At 42.9% G+C, this 27,042-nt stretch overlaps 3 protein-coding genes across 3 annotated transcripts; 1 reads left to right on the top strand and 2 right to left on the bottom strand.

Annotated features, from left to right (window-relative positions):
- Positions 1-393: 393 nt before the first annotated feature.
- Positions 394-19,160, top strand: LOC120420032 (myrosinase 1). Its single transcript, XM_039582933.2, has 6 exons — positions 394-836; positions 16,974-17,211; positions 17,340-17,912; positions 17,983-18,294; positions 18,457-18,695; positions 18,753-19,160. The coding sequence occupies exons 1-6, from the start codon at positions 733-735 to the stop codon at positions 18,997-18,999; spliced, it is 1,713 nt and encodes a 570-aa protein (XP_039438867.1). The 5' UTR covers positions 394-732; the 3' UTR covers positions 19,000-19,160.
- A 1,956-nt stretch (positions 19,161-21,116) lies between these two features.
- Positions 21,117-23,055, bottom strand: LOC120420033 (myrosinase 1-like). Its single transcript, XM_039582934.2, has 4 exons — positions 22,904-23,055; positions 22,660-22,849; positions 22,031-22,603; positions 21,117-21,974 (listed from the first exon to the last, which is right to left on the bottom strand). The coding sequence occupies exons 1-4, from the start codon at positions 23,026-23,028 to the stop codon at positions 21,189-21,191; spliced, it is 1,674 nt and encodes a 557-aa protein (XP_039438868.1). The 5' UTR covers positions 23,029-23,055; the 3' UTR covers positions 21,117-21,188.
- Positions 23,056-23,674: 619 nt separating this feature from the next.
- LOC120420035 (myrosinase 1-like) lies at positions 23,675-25,512 on the bottom strand. Its single transcript, XM_039582936.2, has 4 exons — positions 25,429-25,512; positions 25,172-25,370; positions 24,542-25,114; positions 23,675-24,483 (listed from the first exon to the last, which is right to left on the bottom strand). The coding sequence occupies exons 1-4, from the start codon at positions 25,467-25,469 to the stop codon at positions 23,692-23,694; spliced, it is 1,605 nt and encodes a 534-aa protein (XP_039438870.2). The 5' UTR covers positions 25,470-25,512; the 3' UTR covers positions 23,675-23,691.
- Positions 25,513-27,042: the final 1,530 nt, after the last annotated feature.

Below are 27,042 nucleotides of genomic sequence, written 5' to 3'. Positions count from 1 at the left end.
GAAACGCTTTTTTCATAACAGCTTACCAGCACATTTGGATCACTTTGTTGATCAACAGAACTCAATATTTCACCGGTTTTTATACGCAGTTAACTTTGTATCGATCAAAATAAACACCGTCAGTACCAGTACCTTACGGATCTAGAATGTCTCAGAATAACCGGAAAACTGTACCAACCCCTTTCGACGAATCCACCTATCAGCCCGTTTGGAGCCTAAACTTGTCTCCTCACCAAGCCCGAAATTCCCACGCCCAAAAAAGTAACGCTGCACGAGAAGCCTCCGAATCGTCAACACGTCTTCGCGGAGTTCGCGCCGACGATCTGCAGGGAGGCTGCCCGAATGGGCTCGCCGCAGTATAAAACCCCGACCACGACGGGCAGCAGCGTTTAGTTCATCAGAGATCGACCTGTCGACAGCTGTTGCTGTTGTTGAACAGGTGCTTGCTGACGAGGGTTTGCGGGTCGTGAATTTCGGGAGCTTTCTGGTGTTCGCGGTCTATTTTTTCGTGCGTGACTTGATTACGATTACGACCTGCGGTGTGTGAAATTTCAAGGTTTAATCCGTATCAATCGAATGGGCGGAAACTTTGCAGGTGTGAGCTTGCTGAGTAATGTGTGAACGAGTGTTATACAACTCAATTGAAGAAGTGGTTGCAACCGACTAAGATATTCAGCGTTCGTGCACCAAATCCAGGGTGTGAATAACATTAGAACCAGTGAAGAGCCAACCATGAAAAGCTCAATGAAGTGCGTGGTCAAACGTCAACGTCAGAGGTCGACAGACTTTCGATCAACATCAACTAGGGTGACGATCAGCAGCAGCAGTGACACGATGTGAGTAACGAGACTGGTTCGCAAGTTTCGCATTGAACTTGGTGTAATCGAGCACACATGCCAGCATAAAACTCGCTCCGGGGTTGGTGATCGATGGCTCTGCTTACGGATGCCCGCGAGAACCGCTGGACTTGGCCTAGTGGCGCGACTAGCAGATACAGTGTTGTGTGCATGGGGTTGAATGGTTAAGCGGCAGTGATTAACGTGTGTGAATGAGCTATTAAATAACCAATTGGTCGTGAACTTGAAGCGCTGAGTGGAAGTTGGTCGGGTTCGGGCAGGTCGTGTTTACGTTGTTTGTTTTGATGGTGATCATCAGGGGATGATGCGTGACACACTATCGAGTTTCGGTGATCAGTGATTTCCCGTGGGTTGTAGCTGAACAGGTTGCGCTGGGATTTCCATGTCGCAATGCGCATTTCGGTTGATGCGTTGCGATAGAGGTGTAAGATTTCAAGTTGGGTGCTTTGTTTTGAGTCAAAATGTGTCAGGGTTAATACTTGGTAGCCGCGAGTGAAGTGTTATTTCTTGAAGTGGGGAAATCTATTCTTTTTACCATTAGGGTGGAAAAAAATAAAGTTTTCCAAATTTAGTGAGCACAGCAACTTATCAGTTCCTTTTGGGGTCCTAAGCAACTCCCCAAAGTTTGGGAACGATTTGGGTAGTCCTCATTTTGCGCAAAGCAATTCAATTTGCTATGGGAATTTGTATGGGAAAACATTTTTTTATTTTGAAATTTAGAAAATTCACGTTTAACGCTATATAAAACATCACGTTTTAGACCAGTTTTGAGGACGCTATATCTTTTTTTAGGGGCAAGCTAGCACGATGCTCTCTTCGGGAAAGTTGTAGAGCAACTTCCGGAGTACCTGAATATGAATCCGGTTTCAGTATAGCTTCAAACGTGATTTTTTTTTTTAAATAAAATAAAATGGGTTTTCCCATACAAATTCCCATAGAAAATTTAATCGCTTTTTGTATCTTTTGATGGATTTTTTTGATCGATTTAGTGTCTTAACTTTTTGTCACTAAAATTTGATTTGCAAAAAAAAATATAATTTTTATTTTTTTGACATAGGACTATGTCTCTACTTACTATATTGGGGGGGCAGTTCAGAAATTCGATCCAAAGCGTCACATTTAAGCGTTAAAAAAGGGGACATTTTGAACGCTTATATCTTTTTTCCCTGTGAATCAATACGGACGGTTGGACCACCAATCGAAAGAGGAAGTCTTCAGCTATTGTTTAACTACATAGATAGTTTGACTAAACATAGTTAAAGCACTTAAAACATGCAATCAAAATGAGTAATTTTTCAGTACAAATCGGACAGATGACCAATCAGAGCGAGCGTATGCATTCGAGACCGCGCCCCTTTTGTGCCGTTCTCCGGCTCTGCCGCTATTTAAGCAGAAAATTTCGCAAAAGCAAGTCACTTTGGAACGAGCACTCGAACTGTGCACGTCGGGCAGGCGCGGAGCAGCAGCAGCAGCAGCGGCCAATAGAAGAAGAGGACCAGCAACCAGAAGGAAGAACCACCAGCAGCAGAAGGAGGAAATTCGAGCGAAGCGGACCGCGTTGAAGCCACTATGATGCGGCGGTTCTCATGAAAAATTTCGAATTGGTGGTGGAAAAAACCTGGAGTGGCCGGTACCCTCGAAGTAGGTTCCCCCGGGGCCTGGGGGAACTTTTACAGAACCATACGAGTTGTGGCAATATGGGTATCAAAACTCATGCTTTTTGATACTGAACATAATAATGGCCATTTCGACAGTGTGGCCGGTGCCCTCAAAGAAGGTTCCCTCGGGGCCCGGGGGGACATTTACAGAACCTTACGAGTTGTGGCAATATGGGTATCAAAATTCATGGTTTTTGATACTGAACATAATAATGGCCATTTCAACAGTAGTGGCCACAACCTGGAGTGGCCGGTGCCCTCAAAGAAGGTTCCCTCGGGGCCCGGGGAGACATTTACAGAAACATACGAGTTGTGGCAATATGGGTATCAAAATTCATGCTTTTTGATACTGAACATAATAATGGCCATTTCGACAGTAGTGGCCACAACCTGGAGTGGCCGGTACCCTCAAAGAAGTTTCCCCCGGGGCCTGGGGGGACATTTACAGAACCATACGAGTTGTGGCAATATGGGTATCAAAACTCATGCTTTTTGATACTGAACATAATAATGGCCATTTCGACAGTAGTGGCCACAACCTGGAGTGGCCGGTGCCCTCAAAGAAGGTTCCCTCGGGGCCCGGGGGGACATTTACAGAACCATACGAGTTGTGGCAATATGGGTATCAAAATTCATCCTTTTTGATACAGAACATAATAATGGCCATTTCGAAAGTAGTGGCCACAAACTGGAGTGGCCGGTGCCCTCAAAGAAGGTTCCCCCGGGGCTTGGGGGGGACATTTACAGAAACATACGAGTTGTGGCAATATGGGTATCAAAATTCATGCTTTTTGATACTGAACATAATAATGGCCATTTCGACAGTAGTGGCCACAACCTGGTGTGGCCGGTGCCCTCAAAGAAGGTTCCCTCGGGGCCCGGGGGGACATTTATTTATTTTATTTATTTATTTGTTTTATTCCATATAGTAACTTAAGACATAGTCTTTTTTATGTTACAGTGTGTGTTCTGCTGAGTTCTGCTTCAATTTAAATTAACTAACTTTAATTTATTTGGTTCTCTTATTTTACTAGTGGTTAATGTTGAGGTTGGCGAGTAAACTCTGCTTGAAATTATATTTGGAAGTATTTTGTTTCAATGTTGTCGGAAGGCTGTTCCAATTTACAATGCCCCTAGCAAAAAAACGATTGACTGTAATAAAATGAGCTATGGTTGGGTATTAGAAAGCTGTAAGTTCTGGTGTTACGAAACGGTACTAATTTTTCATAAAGGTATGTGGGTTTTTTGGTGTTAATAATTCTGTGTAAGACAACACATGATCTAAATTTATAGAAGTTTGAAAAACTACATCCAATAAGGTGTTTTTGTAAATGCGAAACCCTAGACATTCTATTTAAGTTGAAAACATATCTTACACAAGCATTCAAAGCAATACGTAGCCTATCAATATGCATACCGTTGGCATTAGAGTAAATAAAATCGGCATAGATAAAGTGTGGAAAAATCAGCGATCTAAATAAGTTTAGTATTAACATCAAGATGTTTCGTTGTTAGAGTAAGTTGCTTCAAAGATATGTATATTTTTCGGCATTGAGATTTGATTTGAAGATCCCATTCTAAATTATCTCTGAAAATCAGGCCAAGATTGTTTGCTTCGTTGACGAAACAGATTTGTGCGCCATTCATGATCAAGTTAGGAAAATCAGGTTTCGTTTTAAGTTTAGTAATTAGTAACGCTTTAGTTTTAGCAGGATTTATTGATAATAAATTAGACTCAGACCAAGTATAAATTTGATTCAAGTCGAAATTTATCTTCGAACAAATATCAGGAATGTTAAAGTTTTGATCAGAACAGAAATAAATTTGCACATCATCCGCAAAAAGATGTACTGAGCAATATTTTAAAACGTTTGGCAAATCATTTATAAACAGAGAAAATAGTAATGGTCCAAGAATAGAGCCCTGTGGAACTCCAGACTCACAAAGGATAAATGATGATAAAATACCGTTCAAAAAAACTGCCTGGTAACGTTCTGTTAAGTAACTTTTTAACAATTTCGTAGCAGCATTTGAGAAATTGTACAAAGAAATAAGTTTATTCAAAAGCTTAACATGAGAAACGCGATCGAATGCTTTGGCAAAATCAATCAGCAGAAGAACAGCGACACATTTTTTATCAACAGATAACGCAATATCATCGTGAACTTTCATTAGTGCTGTTTCTGTGCTATGATTTTTTCTAAACCCAGATTGCAAGGCATGTAAGAAATTCATTTCAGTAATGTAATGTGAAATTTGGTCTTTTATTACTTTTTCGAAAATTTTTGAGAGGGTGCATAGCAAACTTGTTGGTCTTAAATTGGTAATTTCTGAAGATCCACTCTTTTTGTATATTGGAATCACTTTAACACGTTTCCAAAGTGCTGGAAAATTGGATGTTTTTACGATAGTATTAAAGAGATGTTCAAAAAATGGCAGTAGAAAGGGAAGAACAACTTTTAGAAATGAAATCGGAAGATTGTCAAGACCAGCAGCATTAGACTTGATTGAGTAAACTGCATCTACTATTTCATAACTGTGGATTTGCCTAAAATGGAAACTATCTGTTGAATGAGAATAGTGAATACTAGACGATCTTCTTTCACTATAATTAGACGCAAAATAATTGTTAACTTCTTCCGCTGAATGGGTGCTATCAATGTTATTGTTTTTACTTTTAGAGACTCCTATTTTTTTATGTTTTTCCACATTTGTCTAACTGGAACATTTAAGTTGATACGTTGTCGATCGTGATCACGTTTGGCAGTTTTAGTTAAATAATTCACAACATTTCTAAGACGGTTGTAATTGGTGCGATGTTCTGGTGATTTTGATCTTTTGTAAGCATTATAAGCAATGTCTCTGTTGATTATAGCTCTTTCAATATCTGGGTTAAACCAAGATTTATAAAATGACTTCTTGAATTTTACTGGAAAAGCTTGTTCATGTAAGATAAACATATGATTGTTCAAAGTATTGAGAAGAATGTCAGAATCATCGATGCTAAGAAATTCATTAATGCTAAGACGCGATAATGCATTTTCGAAAGCATGATTGTTAAAATTATTGTAATCACGATACCAATAACCGTCTAGGTCAACACGTTTTTCAAAATCCAAAGTAGCAAACACTAGATCATGAGCCGATATTCCGGGCATGGATACTTGATTAAATTTGAGTATCAATTCTGGTGAATTTGTCAATAAAAGATCAAGAAGAAAGCAACCATCATTGTAGAAAAAAGTAGGTTCAAAATTGACACAAGAAAACGACATGCTAGCGATTGTATCTATAAAATCATTAGTTTTGACGTAGACTTACGTCTTTGTCGAAGGTACTGGGGTGTCATTCCAAAAAACCCGGGCCGAAGGCCCTGGAATATTACGTCATCCGTCAATCGCTTATATCTTCCTTCCCTCACATCGAATCGGCACGATTTTGGTTCCATTCGATTCGAAAATTATTCAGCAATTTGCTATAAAACTTTCATTGTTGGCAAAATAGTTTTACTATTGAAACAATTGAATGTTTTAAAATGTTTTCAAAAAGCAGAGATTTTGCAAGCAAAATGAGCGCTTCCCACTCACGGACGGGAATGTCAAGTACCTATTTTGAGGGGAAAATCATCCGAACAACGCGACCGAGTGTCGGTCGCGAAAAAGGAGGGGAAGTAGCAGACCGGAATCATATATAAGAACGCGCGCTCAGCCCATTCTATCATTCACGTCTCAGACGTCGGACCGGCAGCAGCAGCAGGAAAGCTCAGCCCAGAGCAGCAGCAGCAGGAGAGAGACCAGAGCAGCAGCAGCAGGAGAGAGAGGGACCAGAACTGCAAAAGAAGTGCGCATCGCCTTCTCGTCGTCACCGTCAGCCAGTTGCCTCTCGATGGCCGGACCGTTTGGATCGTCCCACCCGGGACGAGGCAGCAACAAGATGGGGCGCGCGCTTGCTCCTTCTCGCCGAAAAGTTGCCTCTCGTGGGTCAAGCCGTGGCTGTGAAACTTCCATATTCTAGTTGTTAAACTTTCCAACTCTTCGGAGTTCCCTCACTTCCCATCCCTCGTCCCACCCGGGGCGAGGCAGCGCAATGAATAATTACAGTTTAAATTTCAGGAACAAATTTTGGTTTTCGGGGGCGACGGTCTGCACAGCTTTCTGAGGCTGCTCTCGCCCCCAACTCCTAAAAACCCGGGCCGAAGGCCCTGGAATACTGCGTCATCCGTCAAACGCTTATATCTTCCTTCCCTCTAATTGAATTGACACGATTTACTTCTGGGGTGACGGATTGCACAGCTTTCTGAGGCTGCCCTCCCCCTCATTCTGCTACCAAACATTTACTCGGTTCGCGAAAAAATCGTTTTTCGTTCTTCTCTTTCCTTCCTCCATTCGATGTTGTCTAGTCAAAGATTTATCAACACATTAAAAGTATGTTTACATGGTAGCTGCGGTTTTGTTCGCATTAGATTTGCCATCTCTTTCTAGTAAAAGTCAATTCGAATCGTATATAAATTCTGTTTCAACAACCGGTACGTACATGGTCCGACTGAATTTACCGATCGCATTCACGATCTTATTCCGTTAATGTATTTCAAGTGTCTAGCTAATTCATCAAAATTAAGAAATGGTTCACATATCAAAACTTTACGTAGTCTACGCCATTCCGGTTATGTCTGTGACATAACTACTTTGACTTTTTCTAGTATTTTTCCGAATATCAGTGTTAAAATCGCCAATAAAAAATGAATTTTCATATTTTAAACAAAATTGTTCAATGTGGGTGCGAAGTAGGTAAGAACAATCACTTTGTGGCGGGTTGTAGTACACAGCTAAAACAAAACGATTTCCATTAAATTGCATTTCAAGTAACAGAAAATCAGTTTCATAACGACCATTGGTAGAAATTGCACCAAGAGATTTCTTAAGAATTTTACAGCTAATATTTTGCTTAAAGTATACACATACACCCCCACCGTGCCGATTACGGTTTTGTCTAACTAAGTTGTAACCTTGTATTTCAATAGTTGCATCAGTTATGGAATCATCCAACCAGGTTTCTGTTAAACAGATAATATCCACTTTGCTTGTAATAAAGTTTAGTTTGAGTTCTTCAAATTTGGAAAAACGGCGAGCACAGAGGCTCTGAACGTTGATATGGCATATATTCAGCTTGTCATTCACCAAACAAGCATTCATTACAGCTCTTGGAATCAAGTAATTTGCAGAGGCGTCGTCATTAGAAGAATCAAACATTATTAGTGGGGAACGCGCTAAATTTCAAACAAAAGCCGCCCACCAAACCTACACCAATTGAACCATAGCTTAATAAAGAGAACCATAACTTAAAACTAACTAAATAGGTTTTAGAAAACTTTTTTGTACGAGCCATAATATAGGAAAAAAAGGTGCAGGTGGTTATGTTACACATGACCAGTATGACAAAGAACTTTGCAAGATGGTTGTTGAAATTTTCGATTACATTGTCTAGTCCAAATTTCCCAAGATTTACTAGATTCATAATTACCATAAAGTTTGATACCCATATTGCCCCTACTCTTATGGTTCGGCAAATGTCCCCCCATCGGAACATCCCCGGGGCCTCCGGCCACTTCGGATTGTGGCCACTGCTGCTGAAATGTCAAATTTCATATCCAGTATCAAAAATCATAAAGTTTGGTACCCATATTGCCCCTACTCTTACTGGCGAAATGTCAAATTTCATATTCAGTATCAAAAACCATAAAGTTTAGACCTTGATGTTCTCTATCCTATCTATCAGTTCCTCTCAGATTCCAAAATATCTATTTAGTTTTCTTCCAGTTAGTTTTCCTTCAGTTAGTTTTCCTCCAGTTAGTATAACTCGCCTTCACACAAAGCCGTCGTTTCTGGTTGCACCGGAAGCAAAGCAAGATCGCCCCAGCAGCTGGACACCGAGTTGCGGCTGAGGACAAAACGCAAAGGCCAGCAGAGCCAACCAAGACCCCTACACAATCCCCCTTCCCACCCCATGCCTTGTCTTTAACATAAATCCCTTCCCTACTAACCCCGAGTAGGCCGCGGGTAATCGGCTCCCCTCCCACTAACATTTACACACAAGATCCTCTGTAATTATTAAGTTTTTTGTAATTACAAAAGCCGACTCGGTCCTAACCAGGTCCCAGTACCGAAAAGGACCTAATAAAAATAATTTTATGAAAAAAAAAAAAAAAAAAAAACATAAAGTTTGATACCCATATTGCCCCTACTCTTATGGTTCGGCAAATGTCCCCCCATCGGAACATCCCCGGGTCCTCCGGCCACTCCGGATTGTGGCCACTACTGCCGAAATGTCAAATTTCATATCCAGTATCAAAAACCATAAAGTTTAATACCCTTATTGCCCCAACTCTTACGGTCCGGCTAATGTCCCCCCATCGGAACATCCCCGGGGCCTCCGGCCACTCCGGTTTGTGGCCACTACTGCCGAAATGTCAAATTTCATATCCAGTATCAAAAACCATAAAGTTTGATACCCATATTGCCCCTACTCTTACGGTCCGACAAATGTCCCCCCATCGGAACATCCGTGGGGCCTCCGGCCGCTCCAGATTGTGGCCACTACTGCCGAAATGTCAAATTTCATATCCAGTATCAAAAACCATAAAGTTTGATACCCATATTGCCCCAACTCTGATGGTTCGGCATATATCCCCCCATCGGAACATCCCCGGGGCCTCCGGATTGTGGCCACTACTGCCGAAATGTCAAATTTCATATTCAGTATCAAAAACCATAAAGTTTGATACCCATATTGCCCCTACTCTTATGGTTCGGCAAATGTCCCCCCATCGGAACATCCCCGGGTCCTCCGGCCACTCCGGATTGTGGACAATACTGCCGAAATGTCAAATTTCATATCCAGTATCAAAAACCATAAAGTTTGATACCCATATTGCCCCAACTCTGATGGTTCGGCAAATGTCCCCCCATCGGAACATCCGCGGGGCCTCCGGCCACTCCGGATTGTGGCCACTACTGCCGAAATGTCAAATTTCATATCCAGTATCAAAAACCCTAAAGTTTGATACCCATATTGCCCCTACTCTTATGGTTCGGCAAATGTCCCCCCATCGGAACATCCCCGGGGCCTCCGGCCACTCCGGATTGTGGCCACTACTGCCGAAATGTCAAATTTCATATCCAGTATCAAAAACCATAAAGTTTGATACCCATATTGCCCCAACTCTTACGGTCCAGCAAATGTCCCCCCATCGGAACATCCGCGGGGCCTCCGGCCACTCCGGATTGTGGCCACTACTGCCGAAATGTCAAATTTCATATCCAATATCAAAAACCATAAAGTTTGATACCCATATTGCCCCAACTCTTACGGTCCAGCAAATGTCCCCCCATCGGAACATCCGCGGGGCCTCCGGCCACTCCGGATTGTGGCCACTACTGCCAAAATGTCAAATTTCATGTCCAGTATCAAAAACCATAAAGTTTGATACCCATATTGCCCCAACTCTTACGGTCCAGCAAATGTCCCCCCATCGGAACATCCGCGGGGCCTCCGGCCACTCCGGATTGTGGCCACTACTGCCGAAATGTCAAATTTCATATCCAATATCAAAAACCATAAAGTTTGATACCCATATTGCCCCAACTCTTACGGTCCAGCAAATGTCCCCCCATCGGAACATCCGCGGGGCCTCCGGCCACTCCGGATTGTGGCCACTACTGCCGAAATGTCAAATTTCATATCCAATATCAAAAACCATAAAGTTTGATACCCATATTGCCCCAACTCTTACGGTCCGGCAAATGTCCCCCCATCGGAACATCTCTGGGGCCTCCGGCCACTCCAGTCCAGGTGGTGGCCAGTTCCAATGATCGACTCCCGCGACTGCCATGTCTTAGCTGGTCCTTGCCTCCAAGCCATCTGCTCCCAGACCTCCAGGCCGTCTGCTACCGGGCCAACAGGCCATCAGCTTCTGATGTGTTCTCGTCGACGTCCAGCAATAGAATGAATTTTCGGGACCGACCGAGCCGAGTTTTGTTGGCTCGTCGACGATCCGAAAATTATGAGGTGGAGTGGGGGTGCTTTTAGATACATCAATCTCACGTCTCTCGATTGACTGATTGAGAAATGTTCGTTCATCCAACCATGCACCAAAAAGAGGGGAAATTTGCCGAGAGGGGAATTCGTCACGTAACGTTTTCGCTTCGCGAAAATTTTGGATTGACACCACGTATAGAAACCTTAGGACAAAGTTCTTTGTCAAAAAAAAAAATCATAATTTGATCAAAACAAATATCGGCAGCAGTAAAGTTAGCAAGCACACACGTTTCTATTTGTACCATGTTCCAGTCTCGACCTGACCACTGCCATCCCATGGCACGAACAGCACCAACAGCATTTCCATAACAGCAACTTCAGCAACCAAATCAGCATCGACAGCGTTACAGTCCAGCAGAAGGCATCATCGACACGAACCAGCATGACTTTCAGGACGGATGGAGGAGACACAGGATCGAAAGGGATCGGAATCAAAGGATGATCGTGGAGGGATAAAGAATAACTTTTTGGAAAGGGTTTATCTTTGATGTTGTTGACTTTCAGGAGGGGAAGGAATCAAAGGAGAAAAGGAATGGAATCAAAGGATAAGCTTGGGAAGGAGATGAAGAACTTTGAGGAAAGGGTTTACTTTTGCAGCGACAATTGTTGAACACACTGCACCAGCTCCGATGTTGGTTGACCCTGGCGTTTCACGTACACAGCACCATTCCTTGTGAACACTTGAGCAAAGATTCCAGCTTTTTTCATCCTCAGAGCTTGACTGTGTAACCGATGGCAGTTCCTTACCCGATCGTTACTGTGACTCTGTTTGTATCGCGTTAAATAGCATGCAGGAAAATACTTGAGTTATTGGGCAGAGCTTCACTACTCCCACTGGCTAGGGCAAACAAAAGCCAAGACACCCTAGCAGTACGCAGCCAGTTCCATACCCACACGATTGCTACCCACAAGAAGGAGTCTTCAAAGGAAACCGACGTTGGTAACTGGATGGTAGCCGATTGGTAGCAAGGATTGACAGAAGTCTGGTTGGCGGCAATACCGTAGATGACTTGCGAAGTCAAGAACCGGGAATCGGTCTATTTGCCCGAAGGACCCGTAACCAGACAGACCGGCCTAGAAGTCTGTCGGACAGCAGGTAATTGCCGCCGTAAAACAAAGTGTGACCCAGTACTAATGTGTCCTGTGAAAAGGACCCCTCAATGTTTGACCCTTAGTGTCATCCTTGGCCGACGGAGTGCCGTCGGAGCCGGACGTTTCGGACGCTTCCGTGATGTCCCTGTGGAACCCAACAACCTCGATGAGTCCACGTCCTTGGTGCTCGATTACGGGCAATGTTCCGGCCAACAGTCAACACCGGCCGAAGTCCCAATCCGTCACCATATTGGGAGGAGCACAGGACGTTCGGACGGGTCCACCAGAAGCCGCGCACATCAACCGCTACCGAGTTCCAGGATCGGGAACCGTGATCCGTGTAAGCGACCGGAGGTCGCGTAACCGTCATCCGGAGGAGATTGCCGAAAGAAGGAGAAGCTGGAAGATCGTCGAGCTGCTGGGGCCCCAAGAAACCAGAAGGAACAGGTCAGATAGACAATAAGAAAGTGGGAAAATTGAGGTTAGGAAAGGTGAAGGAAGTTAGTAGGAAGAAGTGGGAGAATAAAAGTGTGCACAAAAGATAATAAAAGTGGTGTTTCGTTTGGTAGCTCAAGTGTTTTTCCTGTGTCCGATTAGTCTAGTGTGGATAAGCGTGCCGACCTTGAGGTATTTTTGTAGAGTCCCTGCATCGAGAAAGGTCTCGGCTAACCAGTAGTTACAACTGCGAATCTCCCGGGCCAGCTTCGTGAGGTTCTCGTTCATGAAAATCCTTTTGTCAGCATCAAAACCAATGTGTCGTAACGTCAGGTCCCGGTTGGTCATGTAGCGACGGTAGAAATCGTTACGTACGTTTCGCAGTGCAAATTGGCACAGTATTGGTGGAGCAGATCCGGCTGCAATGGGTAACTTGGCCAGTCGTTGCAGGTCAACAATCGGAGGTTGGTCATAACCGAGCACAGTAGCAATGTTTTGGAAGAACTGAGGAAGGTTCTCGGTCTGTTGATAAGGAATCCCAGAGATTATTAGCTTCGACGCCCGTTCCAGCCTAGCAACATCTTCAGCAGTTTGTTGTAATCCGAACTCGACGGAGTTCACCCGGTGGTGAACAGCCTCCATTTGCTCACCACATTCCTTCCTGAGAGCGACGAATTCCTCTTCCAAATCATCAATACTCGTTTTGCACGCATCGATTTTTCCTTCCAGACGTGAGTTCGAATTAAACAGCAGCTTCTTCATGTTGCGCCACAGGTCGGTAATGTTCTCCACTTCGTCCGGATAATCTACAACAGTAAGATCCTCTCTCGAGCGCTTCAGAGTCTGGCCATCACCGTCCACTGCAGAGGCAGAGCGTGTTTTTGTTTTGTTTGACATCGTAAACAAACCTGACGTTTCCAGGTGTTTGACTGCCAAGAATAGTGGGAAGCAACGGTAGATTGGACGATACTGAAGGGTGCGATGGAAGCCGTGGCAATGTGCAGAAAGCCAAATTATTTCTCCAGTTTAGTGGCTTGAAAACAGGTGCACTCAAAAAGCTTGATTATCCTCAGGTTGAAACACTTTTGGCGGACCGAATGCACAACTTTTAGCGAAACGCGCAGCTCTTAGCAAGAAAAAAGGCCGATTTGTTTATGACCACGCGACACCGTTTACTCGTCACTTGCCATCCCTTCAGAATCAATCCATACGAGTTGTGGCAATATTGGTATCAAAATTCATGCTTTTTGAAACAGAACATAATAATGGCCATTTCGACATTTCGACAGTAGTGGCCACAACCTGGAGTGGCCGGTGCCCTCAAAGAAGGTTCCCCCGGGGCCTGGGGGGACATTTACAGAACCATACGAGTTGTGGCAATATGGGTATCAAAATTCATGGTTTTTGATACTGAACATAATAATGGCCATTTCGACAGTAGTGGCCACAACCTGGAGTGGCCGGTGCCCTCAAAGAAGGTTCCCCCGGGGCTTGGGGGGACATTTACAGAAACATACGAGTTGTGGCAATATGGGTATCAAAATTCATGGTTTTTGATACTGAACATAATAATGGCCATTTCGACAGTGTGGCCGGTGCCCTCAAAGAAGGTTCCCTCGGGGCCCGGGGGGACATTTACAGAACCATACGAGTTGTGGCAATATGGGTATCAAAATTCATGCTTTTTGATACTGAACATAATAATGGCCATTTCGACAGTAGTGGCCACAACCTGGAGTGGCCGGTGCCCTCAAAGAAGGTTCCCTCGGGGCCTGGGGGGACATTTACAGAACGAGTTGTTGCAATATGGGTATCAAAATGCATGATTTTTGACACTGTACATGAAAATTGACATTCCGAGAGTAGTGGCCACAACCTGGAGTGGCCGGTGATCTCAAAGCAGGTTCCCCCGGGGCCGCGAGGGTCTTTTACAGAACCATACGAGTTGTGGCAATATGGGTATCAAAATTCATGGTTTTTGATACTGAACATGAAAATTGACATTTCGACAGTAGTGGCCACAACCTGGAGTTGCCGGTGCCCTCATGGAAGGTTCACCTTGGGAGAACATTTATGACAATTTTGCCGACAAATCTATGAAACAAAATAAAATAATCTTATTCCAGATTTCACTAGCAATCCAACAACACATTCAAATTGTTTGGTCCTATGTCTTTCGGTTATGTCTCTGACATACCATCTTGAACTTTTTCATTTTCTGATATGTTTTAGAGGACATCAAATGCCAACTTTTCAGAAATTTCCAGGTTGTGCAAAAAATCTTTGACCTTGTTATGATTTTTGAATCAATACTGATTTTTTCAAAAAATCGAAATATAGGTCGCAAAAAATTTTCAACTTCATTTTTCGATGTAAAATCTAATTTGCAATCAAAAAGTACATCAGTGAAATTTTGATAAAGTGCATCGTTTTCAAGTTAAACCTATTTTTAGGTGGCTTTATGAACAATAGTCGCAGTTTTTCTTTTTTCTTTTTTTAAATAAGTGCACATGTTTGCCCACCTTTGAAAAAATATTTTTGAAGAGCTGAGAAAATTCTCTATATGTTGCTTTTTTGAACTCTGTTGATACGACCCTAAGTTGCTGAGATAGTGCCATGCAGAACAGGAAAATTTATGTTTTCTTAGTCTCACCTAAACAACCCACCATTTTCTAATGTCGATATCTCAGCAACTAACGGTCCGATTTACAATGTTAAAATATGAAACATTTGTAAAATTTCCGATTTCCGATCTTTTCGAAAAAAATATTTTCAAAATTTTTAAATCAAGACTAACATTTTAAAAGAACGTGATAATGAATATTTAGCCCTTTTGAAATGTTAGTCTTGATTAAAAAAAAATGTTTTCGGAGCGGAAAATTTCACGAATGTTTCATATTTTAACATTGTAAATCGAACCATTAGTTGCTGAGATATCGACATTAGAAAATGGTTGGTTGTTTAGGTGAGACTTAGAAAACATAAATTTTCCTGTTTTTAAACCTTTGCATGGCATTATCTAAGCAATTAAGGGTCGTATCAACAAAGTTCAAAAAAGCAAAATATAGATAATTTTCTCAGCTCTTCAAAAATATTTTTTTTAAAAGTAGGCAAACATGGGCACTAGTTTAAAAAATGAATAACTGAGACTATTTTCAAAAAAGTTACCTAAAATGGCTTCAACTTGAAAACGGTGCACATCGAAAAATGAAGTTGAAAAATTTTGCGACCAAATTTCGATTTTTTGAAAAAATCGTGTTAATTCGAAAATTCATAACTCGGTCAAAGATTTTTTGCACAACCTAAAGGTTTCTGAAAAGTTGGCATTTGATGTCCTCTAAAATATATATAAAAAAAGTCTTTTTTTTACAAATCAAGTTTTAGTGTCTTTAAGTTAAATAAAAAATCACCAAAAAATTTTTACCGTGCATAATATTTTTCTAGTGTAGTCCGTATCCATACCTACAACTTTGCCCAAGACACCAAATCGATCAAAAAAATCCTTCAAAAGATACAGATTTTTGAATTTTTATAAATCATTTTTGTATAGACAGCAACAGAAATTTGTATAGAAAAATATATGGACAAACTAATGATGCAAAATGGCTTCATTGGACATACCGAAGGCATCAAAAAAGTTTCAGTCGGATTAAAAAGTACAGAAAAAAATCGAATGACCGAAATCTGAGAGAACTGCTCAGGTATCCCTTTTCCCTTTTATTAATGTACTGCATTTGAAATCATTGAATAGCGAAGGCTACAATGTTTGTAATAAATTGAAATTGCTAGTATTTATGATTTGTGATTGGACACCCAAGAATATGTTTAACTGAACTTTAACTGTCTACTGTGTAATCATGTGAATTTGCTTCTGTTGTCATATAAAGACCCAACTTTCAGTTCTCTCGAAAAATAATTAATTTATCAATTGATTAATTTTGCATGTGTTTCTTGAACATTGTTTTTAAAACATGACTTATTTATGAATGATAGAAATTATCCCTCAATTGTATTTGGAGAAAGCCAAGGCCAATCAATCTAGTTTGTTTTGTGCTGTAATAAACTCATCGCAACAAATGCTGAAATCTGTAATAAAATGTCTCACTTACATGAAAGAATTGATTGAATTTATTACAAACTTGAATTCGTTGTGCACCTTCATAAATCTTAGCAATTACCATTGAGATTTATTTCCAGCAGATAACCGCATGGGAACTTCATAAATTCACAACCTTCCAACGCGTGCTGCTGCGTGCACCAATTAATTGCCCATGCAAATATATTAAATATGGATATTTTTCTTAGTATTTCATATTCCTGGTTTCACTCGTGATTAAATTAATATATTACTCGGTGGCGCACCGCTGCTGTTTCAACACCTGTACCAGTCCCACCTGGTGGTCGTCGATAAGGTTGTGGATATTTCAAATTTGCACTATGTATGTCATAATTGGCTGACCGGTGTGCGCCCAGGTGCAATAAATTTGAAATTTGACCGGTACTTCCGGGTAATGTGTCAATTGCGGAACACATTTGTGGTAGGTTGTGATTGATTTGATATGAATTTGATTAATGTATGTGAACTTTAAAACGACGTTTGACAAATAAGTGCACAACATGACTTACCCTACTAAATATCCCCGGAGGCTAACTCTACATGAAGTTGTCACTTCGTAGATAATTGCGGTAGCTGGTAGCTAACTAAATGCAGATTTTCCACTAGAACTTGTCCCATTAAAGATTGTTGACTTAAGTGATCCCCGCTGCGGCCGGATGTTTGTTCTGTAGATTGTGGTTGATTGATTCTGAAGGAGTGTCCCCTTGATTTTCGTTACAGATTGCTCTCACTAGCGGTGCTCCTCCTGGTGGCGAGTAGCAGCGGAGTGAGCGGACAGAATACGCGGCGCTTTCCGACGGACTTTCGCTTCGGTGTTGGCTCGTCCGCGTACCAGATCGAGGGTGGCTGGAACGAGGGTGGCAAGGGCGAGTCCATCTGGGATCGTATGACCCACCGGCACCCGGAGAAGATCGCCGACGGTAGCAATGGCGATGTCAGCTCGGATAGTTATCACAATGTGAGTTGAAGTGAAGTGCGGAGATACTTGGTTACCTTGGCCGTTTATCTAGTGGCGATGCACGCACACGATGCTTAATTAGGTGCTTAATTAAATTAGTTTATTCTTGGTTTATCAACAATTTCCAGTGGTTACGTGACGTCGAGATGATACGAGAGCTCGGTGTTGATGTGTACCGATTCTCGCTGTCTTGGCCTCGGATTTTGCCGAGTGGCTTTGTGAACAGTGCCAGTAAGACCGGCATCCGGTACTACAGCAGGTTGATCGATGAGCTGTTGAGGTACAACATTACGCCGATGGTGACGCTGTACCACTGGGATCTACCACAGCGCCTGCAAGACCTGGGTGGTTGGACAAATCCTGAGCTGATCGAGTACTTCAAAGATTACGCGCGGGTCGCGTTCGAGCAGTTTGGTGATCGTGTTCACATTTGGACCACCTTCAACGAGCCGTGGCACGTGTGTGAGCAAGCGTACGGAATAGATTTTATGGCACCGGCGCTGGATTACCCCGGCATTGCGAGCTATCTTTGTGGGCATAATTTACTTAAGGCTCACGCTGAAGTAGTGCACATGTACCGGAGAAGGTTCCAGCCGAAGCAGCACGGGTCGATTGGGATTACAACGGACATCTCGTGGCCGGAACCAATGACTAGCAGTGAGGATGATCGGGCGGCGTCGGAGCTGAGCTTGCAGTTTTATGTAAGTTCTGGCTCAAGACTATGTTATTTTTTTATTCCATACAATAACTGATTCTTAAAACATCTTCCAGATTGGCTGGTTCGCGCATCCCATCTTCTCCGAGAGTGGAAACTACCCCCAGGCCATGATCGATCGCGTCGCAGCGCTAAGCAAACAGCAAGGATACTCCAGATCGCGACTGCCCACGTTCAGCCCGGCCGAGGTCGAAATGATCAAAGGGACGTCCGATTTCTTCGGCATCAACTCGTACACGTCGGTGCTGGTGCGCAAGAACGACCGGAACAACTCGGTCGGCTATCCGGTGCCGTCGTTTAACCATGACATGGGGGTGATCGAATCGAGCGATCCCGACTGGCCGACGAGCGGTTCCGTGTGGTTACACGTAAGTGTAGGAGGTTGGTGGGGACAAGATAGCTAATGGGATGTTGAACTTGTCTCGTTATTAACTCGTTCGAGGTTGAAGTTTATTTGAATAAAGCTTAAATTAATTTCACTTGCACTTTAATGTGAGCGCGAGATTAATCGACTTCCGTACTCGTTCTAGGTTGTGCCAAAAGGTATGAACAAGCTGCTGAACTGGATCCGCAAGGAGTACAACAACCCGCCAGTCTACGTTACGGAAAATGGCGTCAGCGATCGCGGAGGCACCAACGACGTCAAGCGGATCGACTACTTCAACTCGTACCTGGAGGCCGTCCTGGATGCCATCGAAGACGGATGCAACGTGCAGATGTACATCGCCTGGAGCCTGATGGACAGCTACGAGTGGAAGGCCGGGTTCACGTGAGATTAAAAACTTCCTCCAATAATCAAATCAACTAACCTCACCCCTTCTTCCAGTGAAAAGTTCGGCCTGTACCACGTGGACTTTACCTCCCCGAACCGGACCCGCACGCCAAAGGCCTCCGCCAAGGTGTACGCCAACATCGTCAAGACGCACCGGATCGACTGGAGCTATCGACCGGCGCCGGAGAAGATGATCAAACCGCCGGCACCGTACCGGTCCGACAGCAGCGTGCGCCTGCCCGTAACGTACCTGTTTGTGGCGGCGCTGGCGATTGTGCTCAAGCTGGTCTACAGCAGCTGAAGCCAGGCAGAGCTGTCTTCCCCAGCCGGAGGGAAACAGATTTTGCTCAGTGATCAGTGAATCTCAATGTGCCGTTAAAGTATTTAATGTGTTTTAAAAGAAAATGTGTGAATTAGGATAAGAGCGTATTGTAAATATAATTTGAACATGTGATTAATGAACTTTGATCAGTATTTATGTTGTTAATGTCAAAAGAACACTTCTTATACAAATAATGTACACTCAACCCCCGGTGATTGGTCACTTTTTCGTTTGACACTAATTTAGTTTGTACCCCGTTGGTTGGTCAAGGTTAAACTAAAAAGTGACGAACTGTCACTTTTTACACGGCGTTCAAGTACACTATCAAAACAAACGTTTGGTAATGAGTGTGAACTCCGTGTAAAAGGGGTGTCAAACTAAAATGTGACCCCGTTCGTTTGACAACAGTTGGTATCAAACCATCGGGGTTTGAGTATATCAGTAAATTATAAAACACACAGAAAAATATTTTGTAGAATCAGCCTGTATGAGGTTTGATTCAACAAAAATTTTGTTGAATATAATCAACGCCGATTTTGCGTTGAAACAAACCTTGATTTTCTCAATTCTACAAAAATATTTTGTTGTTTTGAAAAAGTTGCATTGACGTTGATTCAACAAAATTCTTGTTGTTCAAATCAACAAAACGTTTTGTTGATTCAAATATGCCTTATTTTTCTGCGTGAACATAGCAAATAGGCTTAATACCATTTTTACTTCAATTCAAATGCTGTCTTGCCGCATGTACATTGCTAAATTGGGTTCAGGACCCCATTTTGTGTAGTCCCAATTTGTTTTACCTTCAAAGATCACCAAAATTTAATTACAATTCTGAGATAGTCAACAAATAAATAATTTAAAACTCCGTGCAATTTTGACACGCCCCATATGAAATGTACTGTCACCAATACCAACCCTCAGGCCCAATGTCACCCCTGATGACGATAGTTTCGAACAGATTGTGCTAACGTCATGATTCGAATTCCCGGACGCTTCGGAACCCGGACACTTCAACTTGTTTCATCAATTATTTGGAAAAAAGTTCGCATTAATTAAATTAAATTAAATTATTAGTCACCAAAAATGCGAAACATTTCAACGGAAATATTTCATAGGCGTCCGAAGCACCGGGAAGGCAAAGCAAAAATTTATGTTTTTGATTTTCTTAAATTCTATTTTTTATATAAACTATTGATTGTTTTGATGTTAACAGCTTATTTGAGACCTAAAGAATGCCATTCACTAACATTTCAGTCCAAATTTGTGCGATTCATAAGCAAAATCGAGTGTCCGGAATTCGAAGCAAAGTGTCCAGATTTCGAATCAGCTTTTAACAGTGTCTGGGATTTGAAGCAGTTTACAGATCGGCCAATGTTCAAAAAATCATAGAAAATCGATAATTGAACTTAATGATTCGCATTTACATTCATATGAAAGCTTTTCTTGCGATCTTTCGAGTGCTGTATCGAACAACTGCAAATTTTAACTTTTATATCAAGTTTTTGTAGAAATCTTGAAATCCGCAAATTCGGAACACTTTTTTTTATTACGGATGTAAACAAACTTTGATTCTCTCCAGGAGTACATATTTTCTACAAAATAATGACTTCACACATTGGAACCAATGAAACTCAAGCTTAATAATGTTTTATAAATGGTCTGATAATTTGTTTTGTGAAAATATCTGTTAAATTTAGGTGTTCCACAATTGTGGGAGACACAATAACATCCCACAATTACGGAACAGGAAATTTGGAGGCAGTGTTTTGCAGCTCTGAAGAAAACAGTCTCGAAATGCAGTTTTTTATTCAAAAAGAACTCTTTTTGCTAGTGAAATAGCAAGAGAATGTCCAAATAAAGGTCCTAAAAATAGAAGGGTCGCCAGATAAGATTCATTTGGCATGACAATTGACAAATTATCACAAAAGTGTTCCAATTTTGTGGGTGTTCCGAATATGTGGGATGACTGTACCCCATTATCGATTTTTCCGCACAGTTGAAGTGGAACATGTCATGTTGACAAATGTGCAATAAAACTTAACTTTTGCTGATTTTAAACTTTTTGGAAACTGTTGGAGAACCGTTTTCCAAGATAATGATGATTTGAAATGAATTTATTTTATCTTAATTTTTGTTTGATTTTCAGTTGACCGCAAACACCACTGATCCTAGAACAAATTTCTCAGCAGCATAGCCATTGCCACCGCGATCAACGAAGCGGTGGGCAGAACCGACGCTCCCGCATCCGGATCCGGGGGCGAATACGGCGTGTACTCCTCCGGTTCCGGCATCAGCTCCATATCGATCTTGCGCGTCTTAATCACGCTGGCGTAGAACTTGGCCGAAGATTTTTGCACCCGCGTCTTGTTCGGATGGTTGTAGTCCACGTAGTACAGTCCGAATCGTTCGGTGAGTCCCGCTCGCCACTCGAAGTTGTCCATCAGACTCCACGCGATGTAACCCTTCACGTTGCAACCCTCATTAACGGCATCCAGCACGTTGCTCATGTAGTCCTTGAAGTACTGTACGCGACCTTCGTCCTTGGTGCCCCCGCGGTCCGAGTAGCCATTCTCGGTGATGTACACCTCGGGGTTGTTGTACTCGTTCTTGATCCACATCAGGAGGTTGTAGATACCTTTGGGGTACACCCGGAACCAGCTGGAGCCGGTTTCTGGCCAGGTTTCGTCCTGATACTCGACGACGCCACGATCGTGATCGAAGGAGGGCACCGGGAAGCCTTGCGAGTTTTGATCGTCATTCTTGCGCACCATGTACGTCGTGTACGTGTTGAAACCGAAGAAATCGGACGAGCCGCGGAGTTTGTTGATTTCTTCTGCGGTGAACGTGGGGAGGCGTGACTTGGCGAATCCTTGCTGCTGACTGAAACGGTCGACCCGTTCGATCATCTCCGCGGGGTAGTTTCCGATGTAGATGGGGTGCATGTACCAACCGATCTAGGGGGTTGAAAGATGTTTAAACATTTGAGCATAGTAGTAAGATAATAACTTACGAAGAATCGTAGATTCACATTGGAAGCTTCGATGTCATCCGCCGATTGACTGCGTGGTTCAGCCCAGGACGAATCGACCGTTATTCCGATCTTGCCCTGTTGAAGGGTTTGAAACTGTTGACGATACACCTCAACAGCTTCAGCGTGCGATAGCAGAAGGTGGTGGGCACACAGATAGCTCGGAATTCCTGGAAAATCGGTTCCCGGAGCCATGGCGTCCCATTCGTATGACTGCCGGCAGGTCTGCAGAGGTTCGTTGAACGTAGTCCACCACTTGACACGATCGCCGAACGTTTCAAACGCAAACTTGGCGTACTCGCGGAAGTGCCCGACGATTTCCCGGTTGGTCCAACCTCCCATTTCCTGCAGCCGTTGGGGCAAATCCCAGTGGTAAAGGACCACAATTGGCGTGATACCATTTTCGAGAAGTGCGTCGATCAGATTGTTGTAGTACTCAACACCCTTTTGGTTTATCTGGTTGCTGAGTCCAGTGGGCATGATGCGAGTCCACGCGATTGAGAACCGATAGATGTCCACACCCAGCTCCTTCAGCATCTCTACATCTCGACGCCACTGGAAATATTCGCATTGTAATACCAGTTGTATAAAAAAACAGCTTTGTGCCTTACAAGTCGATAGCTGTCACATGCCACATCACCATTCGTTTTATCGGCAATCTTCTCGGGGTGATTGTGCACCAGATAATCCCATATGGATTCCCCCTTTCCATCCTCGTTCCATGCACCCTCGATCTGGTAGGCGGACGTACCTACGCCAAACTTAAAGTCTGCTGGGAACTCGTTCTGGCCGTTCACCAAGCTGTATGGACTTAAATTTATTCAAACTTTGTATAAAAAATCAATTTAAACTCACCTAACTGCGAAAAGCAGTACTACGACTATAAAGCACTTCATTCTGCTGAAGAGCACTCCTGCCCCGACGAGATCTCGGGTAATACTGATGATCAATACTTTGGACAACCACCCATTCCTCACCATAACTTATCGAAACGGTTATCTATCGACCCATAATCCTATTCACACATGCATTATCTTATACCTGACTCTCACATGACGCCTCTGCGCCCACGGTGACTGATTGCTTAATTGGTTCTATAAATCCGTTGAATTGTTTGTGGTTACCGGGGGTCGTTTATCTCAGCTCCGATGATAATGGGCGCGTTTGAAATGTCCAAACATATTTATCAAAATGAATGCTTTTGGGACTCACAATGTGTGCCTTTTGGACGGGATTTTGCAATGCAAAATCAAACGTGAGTCAGATGGGTTGCATTTTGATAACAGGGCTTACTCGTTGGTCATGCGGTTAATTAGTTTGACAGGGGAAGTGAGGATGAATATATATTTTCATGACGTTTCTGCTCCGAAGGCATCCCGATGGGACAACTTTCAGTAATTATGGCTTTTTGTGATGTTGGAACCACCACGTAGACGTGTTGACTTTTCAGGCGGACATAATACATATAATATGTAACTTCTGCCATTCTTTTAAATCTGGATAATCAAGTGTTAGTACGTTGGACTCCTATACACCTTTTTCTGAGAGAAAGAAATCAAATTTTTGAAAGAAATCAGATTTTTTTATTGAAATGCACAAATAATCTTTAAAGCAAACAGAAATACCTAATATTTGAAAATTTATTACAGTTGTTCACAGGCAATTCTCAGAAACGGCGCCACTGCCTTAGCTGCAACAGAGCAAATTGAATCATTTTGACGAACGTTCTCAGCGGGACCCGGGATCAGCAAATCTGGCTCAGGCAAGTAGTCCGGATCAATCGTCCTGGTCTTGATGATATTCGCAAACACCTTGGCAGAGCTCTTGGCGATCCTGGTCCTCTTCGAATCTTCATAGTCTACGTAGTACATTCCGAAGCGTTCCGTCAGCCCAGCTCTCCACTCGAAATTGTCCATCAAACTCCACGCCACATAGCCTCGTACGTCACATCCGTCTTCCATGGCGTCCAAAACGGCATTCAGATAGGAATTGTAGAACTCCACACGTGCTACATCCTTCGTTCCACCCAGATCGCTGACTCCATTCTCCGTAACGTAGATCGGAGGACTGTCGTACTCTTCACGAATCCAGTTTAGCAGGTAATACAGACCCTTCGGGTACACCTTTAACCAACCTGATCCAGACGCGGGCCAGCTCGGATCCTGATATCCCAGCGTGTTGCGATCGTGATCGAAGGAAGGCACTCTCAGATTGGCCGAGTTTTCCGCGTCATTCTTGTACACGATGTTGGTCGTGTAAGCGTTGATACCGAAAAAGTCCGATGAACCTTTGAGTTTTTCGATTTCTTCCTCGGTGAACACCGGCAGGCGTGAGTTGGCGAAACCTTGCTCCTGACTGAGGGCGTTGATCCGGTCGATCATAACTTGTGGGTAGTTTCCAGTTTTGGAGTAAATCGGATGCATGTACCAGCCAATCTGTAACGAGTGAAGGTGAAATACAACGAGTCTTGATGTCTTGAAAGTATTATCTTACGTGGAACTGCATCACAAGTTCGGAAGCCTCCTGATCTTCGGCTGAATCACTTCTTGGTAGTGCCCATGAAGAATCAACAGTGATTCCAATGATACCTTGCTGAGCTGGTTGGTATTGCTTCCGGTACAGTTCAACGGCTTCAGCGTGGGACAGCAGCACATTATGGGTACACAAATAGCACGGCACTCCAGGGAAGTCGTATCCGGGGGCCATTTGGTCGTACTCGTACGAGAGCAGGCAGGTTTGGATGGGTTCGTTGAAGGTGGTCCACCACTTGACGCGATCTCCGAATGCTTCGTAAACGACCCGCGCGTACTCTCGGAAGTGTCCGACTACCTCACGGTTCGTCCAGCCTCCGATTTCTTGCAGCCGCTGGGGTAGATCCCAGTGGTACAACGTGACCATTGGCTCAATGTTGTACTTCAGCAACCCGTTGATCAAGTTGTTGTAGTAGTCGATTCCGGCTTGGTTTACATCGTTGCTGATTCCCGAGGGCATGATTCGACTCCACGACAGGGAGAATCGATACATGTCAACTCCCAGCTCGCGGATCATCTCAACATCGCGCTCCCACTGAAAATTTGAGGTAATGAATTTTCACGGCTAAACTCTGACGTATCAATTTCTTACGTTATTGTAGCTATCGCAAGCGACGTCTCCATTCGTTCTGTCAGCGATCTTTTCCGGATAGTTATGCGTCAGATGATCCCAGATCGATTCTCCCTTGCCGTCTGCATCCCATCCTCCTTCGATCTGATAAGCGGAAGTACCAACACCGAATTTGAATCCTGGCGGGAAACTCCGATCCTTGGCAAAAATCACCGAGAGGCTTGAAGTGAGATATTGTTAGATAGAGAAGGTAACATTATTTTGTAAAGAATACTTACAGGCAACACGATAAAAGTATCGCAAAAGTTCTTCTACCCATTTTGAGAGCTGAAAGTCGACTGATTGTATGCAGTAGATATTGCTTTTTATAATAAGGACCATCTGGAAGCTCAGTTGATATCCCGGGGACAATAAGGTTAAAAATAGATTCCAGCATCTCATATCATCATATTTGAGATAAGAATTTGGTTATTCTACTTTCTCTTATTCAATTTGGTGGAAAACAGATAGCATTACAGCATCGTTCCATTCAATTGATAACAATGGTCCCCTGTAGATTAAAATTATACTAATTTGTTGTATTGATTGGGTAATTTTTAACGTGGCCCACAAAAAAGTTGTTGAGGCAGATCTTACATAAAAATTTTGTCAATGTTTAAATTGTTTTTATGTTTTCTTCAAATTAATGTTGATATGATTTCTTTCAGAAGTAATGTAAGCTTAAGTTTTAGTGAAAAAATACAGTATGTAAAAAAAGTATTTACACCCCTCAAAAGATCGGAAATTTCATGCCCTTTCTGATGCCACATAGGTTGACTTGTGAATTGTGGACCGGTTCAGATGCCGGCGGATTTTCCGACGACGTAATTCCGGGTTGGTACGAAATTCCAACGAAAAATCTATTCTATCGATACAAATACCCCCAAAACGGTGTTATACCCACCCCAAAATGTTTATTTAGCAATTCTATGGTAATATATTGACATTTAGTTGAATTAAAAGTTTGCAAAATTAAGTTTAGATAACTTTTATATAGAATTTCCAGAGTTATATAAACTTTTATACTAAGTAGTTAGTAAACTTTATATTCAATCCAAATTATTTTTTTAATCAGTCAATGATGCCTGTGAGGTACTAGATTACCATAATGAGATAGACCCTTTGTAATGTCTGTCGCTGTAATGGTTGGGGCTGAACATAGGGCTGAACACACTGCGCACAAAGCTTGGTCTAGCTGTCAGCACAGTAAACAACCGAGCAGCGGCAAGTCCATTTCCGCAGTCGCAGCGTGCGGATGCAACTCCCGTGTTGGGGATTCTCTCTGGTGGCTGGCTAAATCCCACATTGGCGATCCTGCCAGGATTATCTCCGGGACCCCGGCGATAAAGTACGGAACCTGCTTCAACCTACGGTTTTTATTATTTTTGCATCAGGGAGGAAACGGAGAGTTTTCTGTCGTCGTCTTGGTGGTGGTAAGTTTGTGGGTGTTGTGTTCTGGTGGTGTTGGTGTTCTGCATCGACGAAAAGTTTGGAGCGGACTGGGAAAAGACGAGGGAGGCAGGTCCACAATGGATATTTCTTATCGAATATTCCAAAAAGGCACAGCTAACCCTGGATGGCTCACGATATTTTTTGACATAGGACTATGTCTCTACTTACTATATTGGGGGGGCAGTTCAGAAATTCGATCCAAAGCGTCACATTTAAGCGTTAAAAAAGGGGACATTTTGAACGCTTATATCTTTTTTCCCTGTGAATCAATACGGACGGTTGGACCACCAATCGAAAGAGGAAGTCTTCAGCTATTGTTTAACTACATAGATAGTTTGACTAAACATAGTTAAAGCACTTAAAACATGCAATCAAAATGAGTAATTTTTCAGTACAAATCG

Source organism: Culex pipiens, chromosome 3 (genome assembly GCF_016801865.2).
Source record: "Culex pipiens pallens isolate TS chromosome 3, TS_CPP_V2, whole genome shotgun sequence".
NCBI lineage: Eukaryota > Metazoa > Arthropoda > Insecta > Diptera > Culicidae > Culex > Culex pipiens.
Note: the sequence above shows the minus strand (reverse complement) of the source record. Positions and strands in the feature narration are given on the sequence as shown.